General features: G+C 40.2%; 1 protein-coding gene across 8 annotated transcripts in view; it reads right to left on the bottom strand.

Moving 5' to 3' along the window:
• Positions 1-18,638, bottom strand: part of ccdc88ab (coiled-coil and HOOK domain protein 88ab) — an 85,997-nt gene extending 67,359 nt beyond the window's left edge. For all 8 annotated transcript variants that reach the window (XR_015713020.1, XM_087803034.1, XM_087803038.1 and 5 more), the window contains exons 1-2: positions 18,096-18,638; positions 17,916-18,013 (exon numbers count right to left, since the gene is read on the bottom strand). Coding sequence is in view for 7 of the 8 variants with exons in the window: in XM_087803034.1 (XP_087659160.1) it covers positions 17,916-18,013; positions 18,096-18,158 (161 nt within the window). In the remaining variant the exon portion in view is untranslated. The remainder of the gene's footprint in view (positions 1-17,915; positions 18,014-18,095) is intronic.
• Positions 18,639-19,781: the final 1,143 nt, after the last annotated feature.

The following is a 19,781-nucleotide window of genomic DNA, read 5'->3' as shown; positions in this document are numbered from 1 at the left end:
TTCTTGAAGGAGTCAGTAGATCATCAAACACAGAGATGTTTCTTGAAGGAGTCAGTAGATCATCAAACACACATGTTTCTTGAAGGAGTCAGTAGATCATCAAACACAGATGTTTCTTGAAGGAGTCAGTAGATCATCAAACACACATGTTTCTTGAAGGAGTCAGTAGATCATCAAACACACATGTTTCTTGAAGGAGTCAGTAGATCATCAAACACACATGTTTCTTGAAGGAGTCAGTAGATCATCAAACACAGATGTTTCTTGAAGGAGTCAGTAGATCATCAAACACAGATGTTTCTTGAAGGAGTCAGTAGATCATCAAACACACATGTTTCTTGAAGGAGTCAGTAGATCATCAAACACACATGTTTCTTGAAGGAGTCAGTAGATCATCAAACACACATGTTTCTTGAAGGAGTCAGTAGATCATCAAACACAGATGTTTCTTGAAGGAGTCAGTAGATCATCAAACACAGATGTTTCTTGAAGGAGTCAGTAGATCATCAAACACACATGTTTCTTGAAGGAGTCAGTAGATCATCAAACACAGATGTTTCTTGAAGGAGTCAGTAGATCATCAAACACAGATGTTTCTTGAAGGAGTCAGTAGATCATCAAGTAGTCCTGGTTTGGATCCTGTTCAAGTCCATGAAACCAGCACTAACTTCTAACTAACAAAACATTTCCTTGACGCCAACCGAGTAGTTTTGACCATGAAATCTCACGTAGAAACGTTTCCAGGATCATATGTAGACGATCTCTTGTTTATTTCTGTTGCCAACGAGACTTTAAACCCAGATTATTAAATTAGTTTCAGTTTATTGTTGCATCTTTGACACTTGAAAGTCGTTCATAACACGCGACTCGTCAACGATCTTTGTCAGTCGCATAAATCAAGTCATTAACTTCTTTGATTTAACGATTTCAAAGAATAATTCCATGAACAGGTTTATTTTATTATCGATACAATAACGACACAAACAGCGTTTGATTTGAACACAAGGAACGATCTTTACGAACAGAGTAAGTGATCCTGAGGCGACGACTGATGACATCACGAGTGTGAACATGTCACCAAGGCTCTCCTCAAACATTCCACACACTCAAAAACACACAACTCTGCTGTTGTGTGACTTCATCTGAACTTCCAGACGTCTAGATGCGTCTCTGAAGGACTTGATGGTCAATAAAGCTGATCTGGTTCCAGCGTCTTCCTCTGGAATGATCTTCTGCAGGAAAACAATCATCTGCTCGTGTGTGAAGGCTTCATTCAACACAACAGTCTCAAGTGAAGAACAGTAATAAATAAAGTGATATGTTCAGGATTCAAGTGTTTGTCGTGAAAACTTGAATCTGGATTAAAAAAGATTTAGGGAAAGTTTTTTAATGGAAAGAATGTTTTAAACCTTCCATTGATTTTATCCTTTTATGAAGTACAAGAACACAACAACATCTTCACACTCTGAGGAACATGAAGTAAGTCATTTGTATTTATATAGAACTTTTCTAGACCAGGGTCACAAAGAACTTAAACAATAAAAAGAAATATTCAATAAAATACTGTATATACTTTAAAGACCAAGATAAAACTGAGACAAGAGTCTCAGAGAATCAAGGAAAAGAATCAAAATGTCTTGAGATGTTTCTTGAAGGAGTCAGTAGATCATCAAACACAGATGTTTCTTGAAGGAGTCAGTAGATCATCAAACACACATGTTTCTTGAAGGAGTCAGTAGATCATCAAACACAGATGTTTCTTGAAGGAGTCAGTAGATCATCAAACACAGATGTTTCTTGAAGGAGTCAGTAGATCATCAAACACAGATGTTTCTTGAAGGAGTCAGTAGATCATCAAACACAGATGTTTCTTGAAGGAGTCAGTAGATCATCAAACACATGTTTCTTGAAGGAGTCAGTAGATCATCAAACACAGATGTTTCTTGAAGGAGTCAGTAGATCATCAAACACAGATGTTTCTTGAAGGAGTCAGTAGATCATCAAACACAGATGTTTCTTGAAGGAGTCAGTAGATCATCAAACACAGATGTTTCTTGAAGGAGTCAGTAGATCATCAAACACAGATGTTTCTTGAAGGAGTCAGTAGATCATCAAACACAGATGTTTCTTGAAGGAGTCAGTAGATCATCAAACACACAGATGTAAACATGAAGCTTGTGGATTTATTGGAAACAGTGTTTCTCGTGTGATTCCATTTTCCATTCCATTTAACTGGTGTCACATCATGTATGGATTTGATTTGGTCACTTTCCAAACGTGATGCATTAGCATGTACGTCACATGACCTACATAATCAGGGTCAGAACCAGACGGGGGAGGAGCATCTTCAGATGTTTGCATCCAGTCGTGCACACGTCAGGTCGAGCGAACACGTCAAGGACACGTATGTGCGACGAAGAACGAACCAGAAAAGATCGAGAAACGACCTCGACTGGTGGAATCTCCTTCTCGCTCTGATGCATGACATCGACGAGAGTTGAATCTTCCGAGAGGAACACGAGATCTTTGACGTCTTCAACAAACACTTGAGAATCAAGAAGGACAGTATCGTTGGGTTGAGAGTCAGCGCTGGAACAAACAGGATTTTGACTTTAATAAAATGTGCTTTTTAATCAGAGGACGCCTCAAAACTATTATTATCCAAGAGTAGATTTCAAAATAAACCTTGAGGAAGATGCACAGAAGGTTCAATTAAACGACTTAAAGGTGAATAAAGGAGCCTGATCTGTTTATATAGTAATTATAAATGTAAGTTTCAAACTAGAGTTGAACTCCATCGTCGTCTCTGGACGTGTTAATTAGCAGTTTTTCTCTCCGGATCCGCTTCCCCGTCACGCTCGTGCTCGTGCCGGTCCAGAGACACAGGCGTCCCTTTAACACGGGTCTAAATGAACAGTAATGTGACCCGGACCCTCCCCCTGCTCACACACCATGGTCGGGGGTCTGTTTAACCCCTTAATTAAAGAGGCACATTGAAGCCTGTAATCCTGTCAGGGCGAGGAGGGTGTGTGTGTGTGTGTGTGTGTGTGTGTGTGTGTGTGTGTGTGTGTGTGTGTGTGTGTGTGTGTGTGTGTGTGTGTGTGTGTGTGTGTGTGTGTGTGTGTGTGTGTGTGTGTGTGTGTGTGTGTGTGTGTGTGTGTGTGTGTGTGTGTGTGTGTGTGTGTGTGTGTTAGAGATATGATTAACTGTGTGGTAATGACATGAGTTCAGGAATGTCATCAGAGCCACTGAGAGATCGTAGCAAATACAATATATATCTTAATATTCTTTAGATGGTTCTGTATTGATTTTTGATGAACATTCAAAGCGTTTTTGTTCCTTTTTTTGTTGTGTGATCGACGACAGCAGTCGTTACGTCCTTCGCAGCTAAAGAAAGAATTCAATCCCACCAGATCCCTGCTACAACTGAGGACGAGAGGATACCGTACAACAATCACAAGATGCCACTTCAAGGAAGTCGTTCGGAACCTTTTGAAAGTGCGTTGAAATCAAACGTATCCTGAGCTGAAAACATGCAATTATGAGCTCAATATAAATCTGACGCTGAAGAAATTCTTCCCCATCGTTGGCTAAACATATATTTCCTAATTATATCGAGAGCTGAATACATTGTACTGTGAGTTAAATAAACGAGCCGAACATATACATCGTATTTGCCGAATATATCATAAGGTATTTCAAGAGGTTCAAAGTCAGCTGCACTGTGTAGAGTTTCGAGGACGAGGCTTATATTCAGGTGAATATATTCAACCCCACTGTGAGCTGGATATATTCAGTACACGGTATTATAGTACATAGTATACATTTCGTTTAAAACACAATATATTTAGTAATCTATATGATTTTGAAATATATTGTGAACTAAATACATTGTATCGCAAGCTGAATAAATTGTTCCCTGTCATGGGCTAAAAATATATATATATATATATATATATATATATAAATATATATATATATATATATATATAAATATATAATGGTACTGTGAGCTGAATATATGGCATCACTGTATCAAAGTGTATCACGACAGCCTCGACAGACGGACTGTAGCGATGCTTGTCATTCCTCGGACACACCTGTGAAGGTGACGATCAGACGCTCCCCCGTGGCTCAGGATTAAAAGCAGTCGTGGGGATGAACCCCGACCCTGTCCAGGTCCTGCTGATACAGAACCTCAGATAGACGAATGGATTAAGGAGCCAGGGAGGCAGACTGAGCCAGACTAACAGTCGATAAGCCGGACCATCGATGGTCTCGTGCGGCGCCTCAGGCCTCGCTCAGCCGCTGAGCTGTGATTGGCTGAGGAGGTTGGGGTGCAGTGCTAACCTACATATGACAGGATCCATCACAGTCAGTCGAGCGGCCACGCACACACACACACACACACACTTCTGACTTCATGCACACAAACAAAGAGGCTCAGCTGCTGTCGGCCACGTGTCGAGCAGAGATGTGTCCGAACAGAACCGGAGCTCGTGGGTCTGGGACGCGAACACGCTAAGAACATGGATATCTGGGGGATGAGGCGTGATCAGCCTCCGTGGTCGAGTCAGTGGTTCAGCTCAGGTCAAACCTTCAGGTGTGATCGTGAACCATCTGCTGAGAGCAGCTTCATTTGTATGTTACATGTTCATAATAACATGTTAGCAGGTCAGAAACATGACGCTTCATTTGTATGTTACATGTTCATAATAACATGTTAGCAGGTCAGAAACATGACGCTTCATTTGTATGTTACATGTTCACAATAACATGTTAGCAGGTCAGAAACATGACGCTTCATTTGTATGTTACATGTTCATAATAACATGTTAGCAGGTCAGAAACATGACGCTTCATTTGTATGTTACATGTTCATAATAACATGTTAGCAGGTCAGAAACATAACGCTTCATTTGTATGTTACATGTTCACAATAACATGTTAGCAGGTCAGAAACATGACGCTTCATTTGTGAGTTACATGTTCATAATAACATGACGCTTCATTTGTGTGTTACATGTTCATAATAACATATTAGCAGGTCAGAAACATGACGCTTCATTTGTATGTTACATGTTCATAATAACATGTTAGCAGGTCAGAAACATGACGCTTCATTTGTATGTTACATGTTCATAATAACATGTTAGCAGGTCAGAAACATGAAGCCTCATTTGTATGTTACATGTTCATAATAACATGTTAGCAGGTCAGAAACATGACGCTTCATTTGTATGTTACATGTTCATAATAACATGTTAGCAGGTCAGAAACATGACGCTTCATTTGTATGTTACATGTTCATAATAACATGTTAGCAGGTCAGAAACATGACGCTTCATTTGTATGTTACATGTTCATAATAACATGTTAGCAGGTCAGAAACATGACGCTTCATTTGTATATTACATGTTCATAATAACATGTTAGCAGGTCAGAAACATGACGCTTCATTTGTGTGTTACATGTTCATAATAACATGTTAGCAGGTCAGAAACATGACGCTTCATTTGTATGTTACATGTTCACAATAACATGTTAGCAGGTCAGAAACATGACGCTTCATTTGTATGTTACATGTTCATAATAACATGTTAGCAGATCAGAAACATAACGCTTCATTTGTATGTTACATGTTCATAATAACATGTTAGCAGGTCAGAAACATGACGCTTCATTTGTATGTTACATGTTCACAATAACATGTTAGCAGGTCAGAAACATGACGCTTCATTTGTGTGTTACATGTTCATAATAACATGTTAGCAGGTCAGAAACATGACGCTTCATTTGTATGTTACATGTTCACAATAACATGTTAGCAGGTCAGAAACATGACGCTTCATTTGTGTGTTACATGTTCATAATAACATGTTAGCAGGTCAGAAACATGACGCTTCATTTGTATGTTACATGTTCATAATAACATGTTAGCAGGTCAGAAACATAACGCTTCATTTGTATGTTACATGTTCATAATAACATGTTAGCAGGTCAGAAACATGACGCTTCATTTGTGTGTTACATGTTCATAATAACATGTTAGCAGGTCAGAAACATGACGCTTCATTTGTATGTTACATGTTCACAATAACATGTTAGCAGGTCAGAAACATGACGCTGCATTAGTATGTTACATGTTCAGAGTAACATGTTAGCAGGTCAGAAACATGACGCTTCATTTGTATGTTACATGTTCATAATAACATGTTAGCAGGTCAGAAACATGACGCTTCATTTGTGTGTTACATGTTCATAATAACACGTTAGCAGGTCAGAAACATGACGCTTCATTTGTATGTTACATGTTCACAATAACATGTTAGCAGGTCAGAAACATGACGCTGCATTAGTATGTTACATGTTCAGAGTAACATGTTAGCAGGTCAGAAACATGACGCTTCATTTGTATGTTACATGTTCACAATAACATGTTAGCAGGTCAGAAACATGACGCTTCATTTGCATGTTACATGTTCATAATAACACGTTAGCAGGTCAGAAACATGACGCTTCATTTGTATGTTACATGTTCATAATAACATGTTAGCAGGTCAGAAACATGACGCTTCATTTGTATGTTACATGTTCATAATAACATGTTAGCAGGTCAGAAACATGACGCTTCATTTGTATGTTACATGTTCATAATAACATGTTAGCAGGTCAGAAACATAACGCTTCATTTGTATGTTACATGTTCATAATAACATGTTAGAAGGTCAGAAACATGACGCTTCATTTGTATGTTACATGTTCATAATAACACGTTAGCAGGTCAGAAACATGACGCTTCATTTGTACGTTACATGTTCATAATAACACGTTAGCAGGTCAGAAACATGACGCTTCATTTGTATGTTACATGTTCATAATAACACGTTAGCAGGTCAGAAACATAACGCTTCATTTGTATGTTACATGTTCATAATAACATGTTAGCAGGTCAGAAACATGACGCTTCATTTGTATGTTACATGTTCATAATAACACGTTAGCAGGTCAGAAACATGAAGCTTCATTTGTATGTTACATGTTCATAATAACATGTAAGCAGGTCAGAAACATAATGCTTTATTTGTATGTTACATGTTCATAATAACATGTTAGCAGGTCAGAAACATGACGCTTCATTTGTGTGTTACATGTTCATAATAACATGTTAGCAGGTCAGAAACATGACGCTTCATTTGTGTGTTACATGTTCATAATAACATGTTAGCAGGTCAGAAACATGACGCTGCATTTGTATGTTACATGTTCAGAGTAACATGTTAGCAGGTCAGAAACATGACGCTGCATTTGTATGTTACATGTTCAGAGTAACATGTTAGCAGGTCAGAAACATGACGCTGCATTTGTATGTTACATGTTCATAATAACATGTTAGCAGGTCAGAAACATGACGCTGCATTTGTATGTTACATGTTCAGAGTAACATGTTAGCAGGTCAGAAACATGACGCTTCATTTGTATGTTACATGTTCATAATAACATGTTAGCAGGTCAGAAACATGACGCTTCATTTGTATGTCACATGTTCATAATAACATGTTAGCAGGTCAGAAACATGACGCTTCATTTGTACGTCACATGTTCATAATAACATGTTAGCAGGTCAGAAACATGACGCTTCATTTGTATGTTACATGTTCATAATAACATGTTAGCAGGTCAGAAACATGACGCTTCATTTGTACGTCACATGTTCATAATAACATGTTAGCAGGTCAGAAACATGACGCTTCATTTGTATGTTACATGTTCATAATAACATGTTAGCAGGTCAGAAACATGAAGCTTCATTTGTATGTTACATGTTCATAATAACATGTTAGCAGGTCAGAAACATGACGCTTCATTTTGTATGTTACATGTTCATAATAACATGTTAGCAGGTCAGAAACATAACGCTTCATTTGTATGTTACATGTTCATAATAACATGTTAGCAGGTCAGAAACATGACGCTTCATTTGTATGTTACATGTTCATAATAACATGTTAGCAGGTCAGAAACATGACGCTTCATTTGTGTGTTACATGTTCATAATAACATGTTAGCAGGTCAGAAACATGACGCTTCATTTGTGTGTTACATGTTCATAATAACATGTTAGCAGGTCAGAAACATGACGCTTCATTTGTATGTTACATGTTCATAATAACATGTTAGCAGGTCAGAAACATGACGCTTCATTTGTATGTTACATGTTCATAATAACATGTTAGCAGGTCAGAAACATGACGCTTCATTTGTGTGTTACATGTTCATAATAACATGTTAGCAGGTCAGAAACATGACGCTTCATTTGTACGTTACATGTTCATAATAACATGCTAGCAGGTCAGAAACATGACGCTTCATTTGTATGTTACATGTTCATAATAACATGTTAGCAGGTCAGAAACATAATGCTTCATTTGTATGTTACATGTTCATAATAACATGTTAGCAGGTCAGAAACATGACGCTTCATTTGTGTGTTACATGTTCATAATAACATGTTAGCAGGTCAGAAACATGACGCTGCATTTGTATGTTACATGTTCAGAGTAACATGTTAGCAGGTCAGAAACATGACGCTGCATTTGTATGTTACATGTTCAGAGTAACATGTTAGCAGGTCAGAAACATGACGCTGCATTTGTATGTTACATGTTCATAATAACATGTTAGCAGGTCAGAAACATGACGCTGCATTTGTATGTTACATGTTCATAATAAAATGTTAGCAGGTCAGAAACATGACGCTTCATTTGTATGTTACATGTTCATAATAACATGTTAGCAGGTCAGAAACATGACGCTTCATTTGTATGTTACATGTTCATAATAACATGTTAGCAGGTCAGAAACATGATGCTTCATTTGTACGTCACATGTTCATAATAACATGTTAGCAGGTCAGAAACATGACGCTTCATTTGTATGTTACATGTTCATAATAACATGTTAGCAGGTCAGAAACATGAAGCTTCATTTGTATGTTACATGTTCATAATAACATGTTAGCAGGTCAGAAACATGACGCTTCATTTGTATGTTACATGTTCATAATAACATGTTAGCAGGTCAGAAACATGACGCTTCATTTGTATGTTACATGTTCATAATAACATGTTAGCAGGTCAGAAACATGACGCTGCATTTGTATGTTACATGTTCATAATAACATGTTAGCAGGTCAGAAACATGACGCTTCATTTGTATGTTACATGTTCATAATAACATGTTAGCAGGTCAGAAACATGACGCTTCATTTGTATGTTACATGTTCATAATAACACGTTAGCAGGTAAATGCTGGTCGAGCAACAACGAAGAATATAGTTCTGAGAATATATCTGAAGATGAATCGATGCCTTCTCGATAAATAAGTAGATTAAACACTTTGTCACAAATGAAAAATACTAGCGTTATGAAGCTATAATCTATACATATCAATTGAACAGAGTTTTAACTAGTTTATAGTTAAAATACAGACTTTAAGTAACAGAATTAAATCCAAATGATCTGCTGCAGCTTTTTAATCAAACCTCAATAAAGAGTTTTTTTCAAGAATGCGACACGATACGATAGAGCGACACAATATACTGTGATTTGATCAAAACATAAAATAAACAAACACAGTTAATTGTAAAAATAAAATAAATTGAATATACTTGTTTCATACAGTTCAAATATGGTGAAATAAATATGTTAATGTTTAAGTGTAGCAATACTTTTAGACTCACTAGTGTTTTCATTCATCCTCTCCATCAACAGTCTGTGGGAAACACAAGAGCCGAACCTCGAGAAAAAAAGCCATAACTTCTCTCTGTTTCCTACAAACCTCTCAACAGTCGACAAACAAACCAGAGCAGATCAACAACTGCTTCTCTCTGACACTTCCTTCCATGTTCTTTGTCTCTCCAGGTCCACTGGGCCTCTCCACTGCCCCTGTAGCCATAGTGACTGGAGTTAAAGTCCTGTTGCTGCTCAGGCTTCCATGAAACCAGGACCAGAGGTTTGTGTCCTAAAAGTGTTCAAGTGTTGGTCGTCGAGATGTCAATCAAAGTGGAGTATCAGAGGATTACGCTCGTTTATGTTCGTTAACGTTTTTCTTTTGTCTCGCCCTGACCCAGGTGTTCCTCCCACCTTAATCTCTACATTTAGGAAAATGATGTCACAGCATGACTTGGATCTTATAATCCATGTGTTTGTGTCGTTGACACTATTATAAAAGTTTATTTCATGTCTAAACCAGAAGGATCTTCTCGTCTGCAGTTCATACTAAACTCTGCAGCCACTGAGCCGCTCTAGTAGAAGAACTCGCATTTCTCCTTCAAACTCTTCACTGGTTTCTTTCAGGATCATTTTAAAATTCTGGTTCTTACTTTCCTGTAATCTACTGATGGTTCCTGAACTTCAGGACCAGAGGAGAGAAATCCTAAAACTAAATGTGCAAAGTTAGAGGTAAGAGTTATTAGTCTCATTTCTACTAAATACTTTGTAATAATCTTACGTTAATGAAAAACCTCACGACCTGCAGATGTTTCTCAGCAACACAAGGGGATTATCCCCCTGCAGGAGCCACAGGGGGTCCCTAAGGTGAAACAGATGGGGGGAAAGGTGTTGAGTTAGCATTACCAGGGAGCGGATTATTACCATACACTTGAATAACACACTGGCTTCAACAGCAGCTACTGGACGAGTTGCAGATAATCTATGAAAATAAAAAACGACCACACATGTGTGTGATGTTCATAATGTAGTCACAGATACAAGATCCAGGAAACAATGTTATCCTCGACACATTATTATTATTATTAGAATTTTAGAAAGAGTCATTTCCAGGAGAAAGGAATTGTGTTCAATTAGATTTCTTTACATTTCTCCTGCATTTGTATGGGCTCAGAGCGCACTTCAAACAAGTGTGTGTTCTTGTTTGTTTGTGTGGCTCAGAGCTCAGCATCAACGAGGACTCATGCAGGTCGTGATTCTATCTGAAGACAGTTCAGCGTCACACAAACATGATTACGAGAGAAGTCGAGAACGATGTCAAGACGGCTCAGAGCGAGACGAGGAGGAACATCCCAGGAGAACCCGGCGGCCACGTTTGAGGTTGGAATCTGAGGTATTTGTGCAGCAACCAGTCAGGGAGACAAAGACAACAAAGGTTTCGCTCACAGACAACGGAGGGGAAGCTGCTGAGCTGAGGAACCAGCAGGAGGATCAGGAAGATGACACTCCAGCTGAAGAAATGAAGATCATCACGTGGAAACGAGGAGAAAAGATAATCGTGGATCTTTCGTTTGTAAACATCCACCGTGTCGGTGACACGTCCATCCACACGCGACCACGACGCCTTCAAAAGAATCTGATCATTTATTCTCCTGCAACTCCAGCAGGTTTGAGGACGTACACGGAGGGTAGACTAGTCATGGGCGTGTTCCACGGGTGGACAGTTATTACCGAGATGTATTATTGACTCGTTCAACAAAACTCAACAATGACTGAGAATGATTGTGTTTTACCAGCTGCCCGAGGACCTGCTGCCGAAGAGGATGTGACGACAAGTGTATTCTGGGAAACATCCTCCTGCTGAAAGCACCGTCTATATGCTTTGACTGGTGTCGGCCTTAAGTACAGTTTCTGTCGTGTGCTTCGAAGCGCCTGGTGTCGCTGAACAAACTTAAACTGACTTTTTAATTGTTATTATTATACATGTTGAGGCTCATCTTTTTAAACATTTCCTAAACTTTCACATCTTCACACAGTTTATACACAAACCTACATCAATTTAACATGAAATGGTGAATAATGCATCACAGCTGCTCCGATCGACTCGTTTTAACTTTGTTTTCCTCATTTTTTATTCACAAAACCCAAGAGAATCTATTTCAAGGTCCAGGGTTTTACTCCGGTCAGTGAAGGCATCACGGTTGTTTTTGTTGTTGAACCGCTCGAGACAATTACTGTGTGTTTATGTTTTGGTGTCGACTCTGGTTAATCAATACATTATTACAAACTACCGACGCGTGACTCGGTCAGTCGTGACGCTTCAACAGATTTACATAAACGCACTGGAGGGAAAACAAAAACAGCGAGAGCGCAGAAAGTGAACCGTAAAATGACAACAATGAGGGGATATGGTAGAATATGTATGTATGTATGTATGTATGTATGTATGTATGTATGTATGTATGTATGTATGTATGTATGTATGTATGTATGTATGTATGTATGTATGTATGTATGTATGTATGAACGTGACGAGGATCTCAGAGAACACAAGGCTGCGAGATCTCAATCTGAGCTGAGCTGAGGGGCAAACCAAGCTCATAGGAATCCCACCAGTAGTTACACACATGTCTCTATAGGTGACTCAATAAGTCAGCCATCTTTCTTTTAGGTAAACGGTAACAAGGCAAGAAATGTAGGTTTACAAACATAAATAACACCAACTCTGTTGTTTGAAGAACCAACAGCTTATTTGTTTTACTTAAAAATACACTTCAAAGGCAGCATTAACATGACATTCAAACGAAGTACAACTGCAAGAAGTACTTTATATTTGGGTACACAGAGTGTTTACCAAGATAGTAAGAATACTTGAATATAAACATCACAAAAACATGCTCCTTGGTTGACAAACGTGAACATAAAGCCTGGACAACATGTGAAGTGTCGGATCAATGAGTATTAAGGAGTTCAATCAGGAAATGGTTGGATCGTGCAAGAATGTTTCCTGGTGAGCATCATGTACCGAGATTTATGGTCCGACGTGCTCGGATCCGCCCGGACTCTCAGGGAAGAGACAACATTCCTTGTGTACCTTTGCAGAGCAACTGCTGATCTACTTGATCCCACAACAGTTTTCACAGCAACACGTCACTCTCTGGACAGAAGTCTGGCACGAGAGCAGCAACTCAACAGGACAGTCGTCACGTTCAGCGACTCCACTGCGACTCCTTCGCGGGCAGCGGAACTAATGGGTGCGACAGCTCAGCGCCGGCGACATAATTGGCTGGTTGATGTCAGAGGCCTCGCAGAGAAGTTGGGACATAAAGACGGGTCACTGAGCCATCTGGGTGACAGCGAACCGTTGACATAATCCTGTGGTCTTTCTCCCTCATGCTGCCGACAACTGCTGCCGTCTGAGTCACCGGCGGACGTGAGGAACGGGTCGGGTTTCGACAGCTGGACGTCCACGACCACAAGTCTTGGTCGACGCGAAGCGACGACACGTTCGGACGCAAGAAAAATATGGATGGAGTTGTATTTCCGACGAGGTCGTCGTCCAGTGGGCTGGTTTTCAAAAGACATCTTGTGATTGACAGGCCGGAGCCGGATGGTTCTTTTGTTCTTCTCTGTAGGAGCCACAGTCTGGCACCACAAAGACTCAGTCACTACCTTCACTTATAAACACTAAAGATGGCGGAACATGTTGATCGTCAATACACACCATTTTGCACCAAAATTTGAATTTATGGAAAAACTTTCAAAGTGTGTTTTCGGCACATTTTCCTACATTTTTCCACAGAAACTAAACTGTTTAAGGAGTTTCATAAGAGTTTCTTACTGTAAGACCTGAACGATACAGATTTTTATACAAGGGTGAACAAGAAACGTCTTTCCTCGTCCAACCATCTTAGAATCAACTTGTATGACATACAGTTGACGATCGTCAAATAACAACTTTATAAAATATTACAGTTGCACTTGACTAGCCTTCATGAAATCCATACTTTCTGATATGACAAAGAAGGTCCATGTCTCGTCTTATGTCCACAGATATCTCGCCATTTCTTCCCAGATTGAACGGCTCGTGGGACCAACAACCTTCTTCTAGCTCTCGGCGGCTTCCGCGTGATATTATTTCAGAATGTGTCGCGATCGGCTGAGAACTGATGCGTCAGTCGTGACTCGTAGTTTGAGTCTTTCCAGCCGTCAACACTTCAGTTCCCCGTTTACACACAATGCTGCTCTATAAACAAACAACGAGCCGTACTTCAGGAAGTAGAAGCATGAAAGTATTACTGCCCAGACTGGAGGATACATTCAAGGCCAGGTAGTCATTAAAACCTCAGGAAACAAGAGTATTTTCACGAGCATCACTGTCACAATATAGACAACACTCATAGTAGTACAGTATTTTCTGGACTATAAGTCGCAGTTTTTGTCATAGTTTGTCCGGGACTTATACTCTGGAGCGACTTCTGTGTGAAATTATTACCACATTATTACCAGTATATCATTTCACATGTTATTCTCACACTAAACCTCAAGAGGGCGCTCTAGGCCTGTGTTGATCATTTCCACGTAGAAGAGGAAGCATCTTCTACCTCCGGAGTTAGTTAGTTGTTTAAAAGTGACACGAGGATGAAGAGTTATTTGGAGTTACACGGATGGTTTGGTAAACTTGTTAGTTATTGATGCTATAGTTCTCTGAATAACTCTTCATATGTTATGTTAACATACCAGGTTCTCACTTCATGTAACGTAACATTATTCTGTTGTTGCCTCTAGTTTTATTTTAAATTGTCTTTCAAGATCACATGTCTGTTCTTGGATTTTATCAAATACATTTCCCCCAAAAATGCGACTTATATATGTTTTTACTTCTTTATTATGCATTTTATGTCTGGAGCGACTTGTGCTCCGGAGACACTTATAGTCCGGAAAATACGTTCCATATACTCCGAGTTAATGAATATGAAGAGAGTGAGATGAAGAAGTGGAACAAGCCTCTATAATTACATACATTCTGTGCTACTTTCCAACAGGCGGAGCGACTGTGGCGAGGCAGGCGTGGGGGGGTCTAGGAACGCCCCGTGTTCTTCCTCAGCTTTAACACATTTGATATCCTTCCATGTTTCAACTGAAACCCTGACAATAGAAGCCTTGTGAAAGAAAACACAGTATTTCTGTAACAGGCTGCGTCAAGTCAAGCAAACATGAAGCGTCACACGCACAGTTGCCGCCGCCGTCTATTTGGGTTCAAGCCTCCCGGAGACGGCGATGGCGAGGAGACAAAGAGCGCCTCAGCAGCACCTCATGACTGGAGGCTCTGTGTGGGAGGACGGCCGGACCAGACGACCCGCGGCAGCTGCCGACTCCACACACACACAACACAAACTCTGACACACACACGGAACACGAACATCCTCCGCCGGAGTTCAAAGTTCCTGTCGGACATGTTTTGGTGGAGAAACCAAAACCAGATCAAACCGTTGCTCAGATGCTTCTTGTGGTCGTTTCCATCTGCTCTCAAACGCTTTCAACCCAGATGTGTTTCCCAAGCATTCCTGCCTCTTCTTGACCTTCTGAAGACTCAGAATCATCTAAACTTATCCCGGTCCTGGATGTTTACACGAGTGTGTGGGAAGTCAAGTCGCTTCTGTGCGGACGATCAAAACAATAGGAAGCGGTCGAGTCTTTGCTCAGATATTAAATAGTTCAGAAAGTAAACATGCGTCACGTGTGGTGACATCGCTGAGAGACCATCCAAGGCTGGACTCCAGCCAGGACAGCAAACCTCCTTCAATCTCTTCCACCAATGATACAAAATTAACTTGGATTTTGTCGATAAAGCCTTAAATGAGTTTTGATTCAATTTCACTACAAATAAATGACCAACAAACAGCATTAAAATCTAATCATTGGAATCTCTTGTGGAAATCCATTTAAAAACGAGTGAGATGAACAAAAACGATGAAAGGTCCTCAGCTCTCAAGGTCAGATCAAATGAAACGAGTTCAAGATAAACGACCGGTTGATGGGATCAGCTTCAAACATCAGCTGAGGATTTGAGGTTCGTTTGAGATCAGTGGTCGTCCAGGTCTAGATACAAGGTCGAGAGTTCTTCTGACCTTTGACCCGAGAACAGCCTTGGATCATACGGTCTAGAGGCGGTGGTGAAGTCCTGGTCTTGGAGGTTTGACCCACACGTCTGCTCGTCTCGGATGAAGAATCTCAGGCGAGTTAAGAACAACTAACACAATATAACACAACTTGTGCCTCCATGACACAAGCTTCATCGTGAAGCACAAACATGTCTCCCAGCAGTGAGAGGACGTTGACCCGACTCTAGTCATAATCCAGGGACAGGAAACCGTGGAATTCATGGTCTCACAGGCAGAAGGAAAATCTTGATCAGATCTTTACAGAAGCTCGTCATAACCTTGACTTCTGCAGCATCAACACATGGAACAACATGTGACCTGCTTTGAAAAGATCATGGAGGAGATGATCATGGAAAGACAGAGGAAGTGATTCTAATCTTCTGTGAGTTGATATCATCGAGTGTTATCATTATCTGTGATGATGAAGATGAAGATGATGATGATGATGAAGGTCGTGCCTCAACTTAAAGCTGCTATTGTGAGTTAAATCTTCATCACAGCAGGAAACTGGAGCTTGAGAGGCAGAATCTCCTCCAGTACACGGAGCGCCACGATATGTTAGCATGTTATCATTATTATGTCATGTGTGAGTCTCTTATGACACAGTCGTGTGGGGTTCACAACAGAAGAGACTCTCACACACACACACACACACACACACACACACACACACACACACAGACACACAGGTCTGGCAGTGAAAGATTATAGTTATCATGAAATAACCAGCTGTAGGTAGCATGTAAATGTTAGCATATTTTCAAATATCAACACGGTTCTTGCATATATATATATATATATATATATATATATATAAATATGACTGATGATCTACCGACATGTCGTCCACACTTACCGACGGTTATGATGTGAGAATAAATCAAGTATTTATCAAATAATCAGGTTAAAACACAGTTTAACTCTCATGAAGTCACAACTCAATTCCTAGGAACAAATAAAAAACATCACTGGCTTTTATTTAATGTTTTGAGTCTTTTCGTGCCTCGCGATAAAAGCGCTTTCTTTACCTGTAGATTTACCTGTAGATCCACTACTAGTGAACTTTAGAAACGGTGTTTCTTAATGGAGGTCAGTGAAGCTGATCCCAACTACTAATGGTGAGAGGCAAGGGACACCCTGGAAAGCAGGGGTGTGTATCTGGCGATAGGATATATTGTGTTTCTTTCAGAGAATTCAAGTTACAAACTCAACATCAGTTCACAGAATTTAAAAAAACAGAAGATCTATGTTTGTAAAAACAACCGAAATTAACCGAATATTTACTTGTTAATTGTCAATTTATAAAACAATACTATTGACAGTATTGTGAAGAACATATGGCAATATATATCAATATAAGTGTATGGATTATTGAAGGACAAGTAACTAGATCAAGAAGATACAACCGATGTAAACAATACTTCTCCTTGTCTGTATTGAATTGTTACGAGTATTTCTGGTACGATAGATACGTAGATTGTATCATCTTGTTCTTTCTCTTTAGACTTAGATCATATCATCTTGTTCTTTCTCTTTAGACTTAGATCGTATCATCTTGTTCTTTCTCTTTAGACTTAGATCGTATCATCTTGTTCCTTCTCTTTATTTCTCTTTGTTCTTCTTCTTATTTTATTTATGGATTATCGTCTGTATTCCTGTGTCTAATTGGAAAAAAAAAACTATTTCCCGAAGTTCTACCTGCTGAGGATCAATGAAGTTCTACCTGAACTAGATTCAACACGACTCTGTGACGTCACTTCCTGTGACAGTGACTCTGACGCGATGATACTTTTTGAATCTTCATCATTGAAAGAAGATTCGTGACAGAACTGACCCATCCTTGGCCTCAATACAAGCTCTATTGTGTTGAACCTACATCAGTCCAGACTGTGGTTCTTGAAGAACTGCTTCAGTTGCTCATGTGTGTGTGTGTGTGTGTGTGTGTTTGTTGGGGTCACACAATAAGCCTCAGGCTCGGTTCAATCATTAGCATGAACACACACGAGGAGGTTTGACTCACATCTCCAGCATGATCTCGTTCAGGTAGATCCCGTCCACTAACTCCATGTACTCCGAGAGCGTGGATCCGTGCGTGGAGGTCTGACCCACAGTCTTCACCTGCGCACGAGACAAAAGGTGTGAGCCAGAAGCGTGTGTGTGGAGCAGAAGGAGCAGAAGGAGCAGAAGGACCAGGACTCACCCAGCAGACCAGAGGCGTGAGCAGGAACTGCTCCAGCAGCGGAGAGAAGACCTCACAGTCCATGATGTTGAGAAGAAAGAAGCGTGCGTGTGTGAGGCGCGTGCGCGTGTGTCTGTGCTCATGTGTCGGCCTCGATGAGAGCCTCGCTCATGCTGATGCTTCCTTCAAGAACCGAGAGTGAAGGAGTCCAGAGCAGCTGTTCCTGATGCGAGAAGATCCTCCTCATGGTCAAAAACACCAAAACCTTCCATGAAAATCACATTTTGGTCAAACGTTGAATGAAGTGATTCTCGAGCGAGAGGCGGTTCTGGAGACCTGGGCCAGGTTCTGGGTCAGAGCGAGAGGTCTGGAGGTACAACAGTCTGGCAGAGAAATGTTCCGCTCGCGCAGGAAAAACGAGGAATATTCCGTTCCAGAGAAATCCTCTGTGGAGGTCCAGATCCAGATCCAGATCCAGGTCCAGGTCCAGGTCCAGATGGTTCCGAACACTGGCTCGGATCTGATGGTAGAGCGAGAAGGTCCAGACCGTCGGTGTCGCTCGGTTCGAACCACAGACTGAGTGACGCGAGGATGACTGGAGGACACGGAGCCCCGCCCCCTCGCTGTCAATCAAACACCTCCTCCCGCCTCCTGCGCGGGAAATACGATTATTCAAACATTCAATGTCGAGAGAAAGATAGTAAATAAATGTAAATCATGGAACTACACACACATGGACTTTATTAATCTATGTTATATTTGTATAAGTTTATCTGTGGCGGAGGATTCAAATGAAAACAAACCTAAACTCTCTTCTGTGTGATTTAAATATAGTTTTACATCATTAGTCAAATAAAAGCTTATGGAACATTCGAGACTATTATTATAATATATATAATCTATTCACCTCGAATAGTCTCGAATGTTCCAGTAATATTGAAATTATTACTTGATTGAAATATTTAAAATCAGCTACAAAACTAACACACTTTCTGCTTCAACTTTATTGACAGAAAGTCAACTTTTCCATCTCTGACGTCATCAGAGACGACGATGTGTGATTGGCTGAGTTAGAGAAACGTGACGTCACTGATGGCGCTTCAAAAAGCGACCGGATATGACGAATGACGACACACACAAACAAACATAAAAGATTATAATCAGAACCTGAATCGATGCAAATATTGTTGATGTTTTGAAACGTTTGACTAACATGTAAAGTCTTCACTGTTGATAAACATTTAAACTAATAGAGAATAAATAATGATAATAAAATAAAAGATGAATAAAAAAACAGCCCTCTCGGTGGGAGGGCGGCGCCACAGCGCCCTCTATGGGGCAGTCGCCTCTGCTGGGACTGGATCACAACGTTTGAACCTGAAGATACTTTGAGTCGTCAGTGGATCAGGATCTCAGACGTGATGTTCTGAGGAACAAGTGACTCCTGCGTCAGATGGTTCCTGAAGACCATCGAAGGATTCCATTGATGCAGTTTGATAACATGGTTCAGATGGATTGTTTATAAAATGAGATAACACAGAAAATTAGACATAAATGGTCCAAAGTCAGGGACGCACGATAGTGCAGAGGTTAAAGTGATCGCCTAACAGTGACCTCTGGTGACCTCCAGCTGTGCGGTACCACAGAGAGTTACAAGTAATTCAGTTATCAATAAATCAGTGGTTACTATTGGATGATAAAAACAAG

This window comes from Callionymus lyra, chromosome 11 (assembly GCF_982586985.1).
Source record: "Callionymus lyra chromosome 11, fCalLyr1.hap1.1, whole genome shotgun sequence".
Classification (NCBI taxonomy): Eukaryota; Metazoa; Chordata; class Actinopteri; order Syngnathiformes; family Callionymidae; genus Callionymus; species Callionymus lyra.
This window is presented reverse-complemented; position numbering and strand designations above follow the sequence as displayed.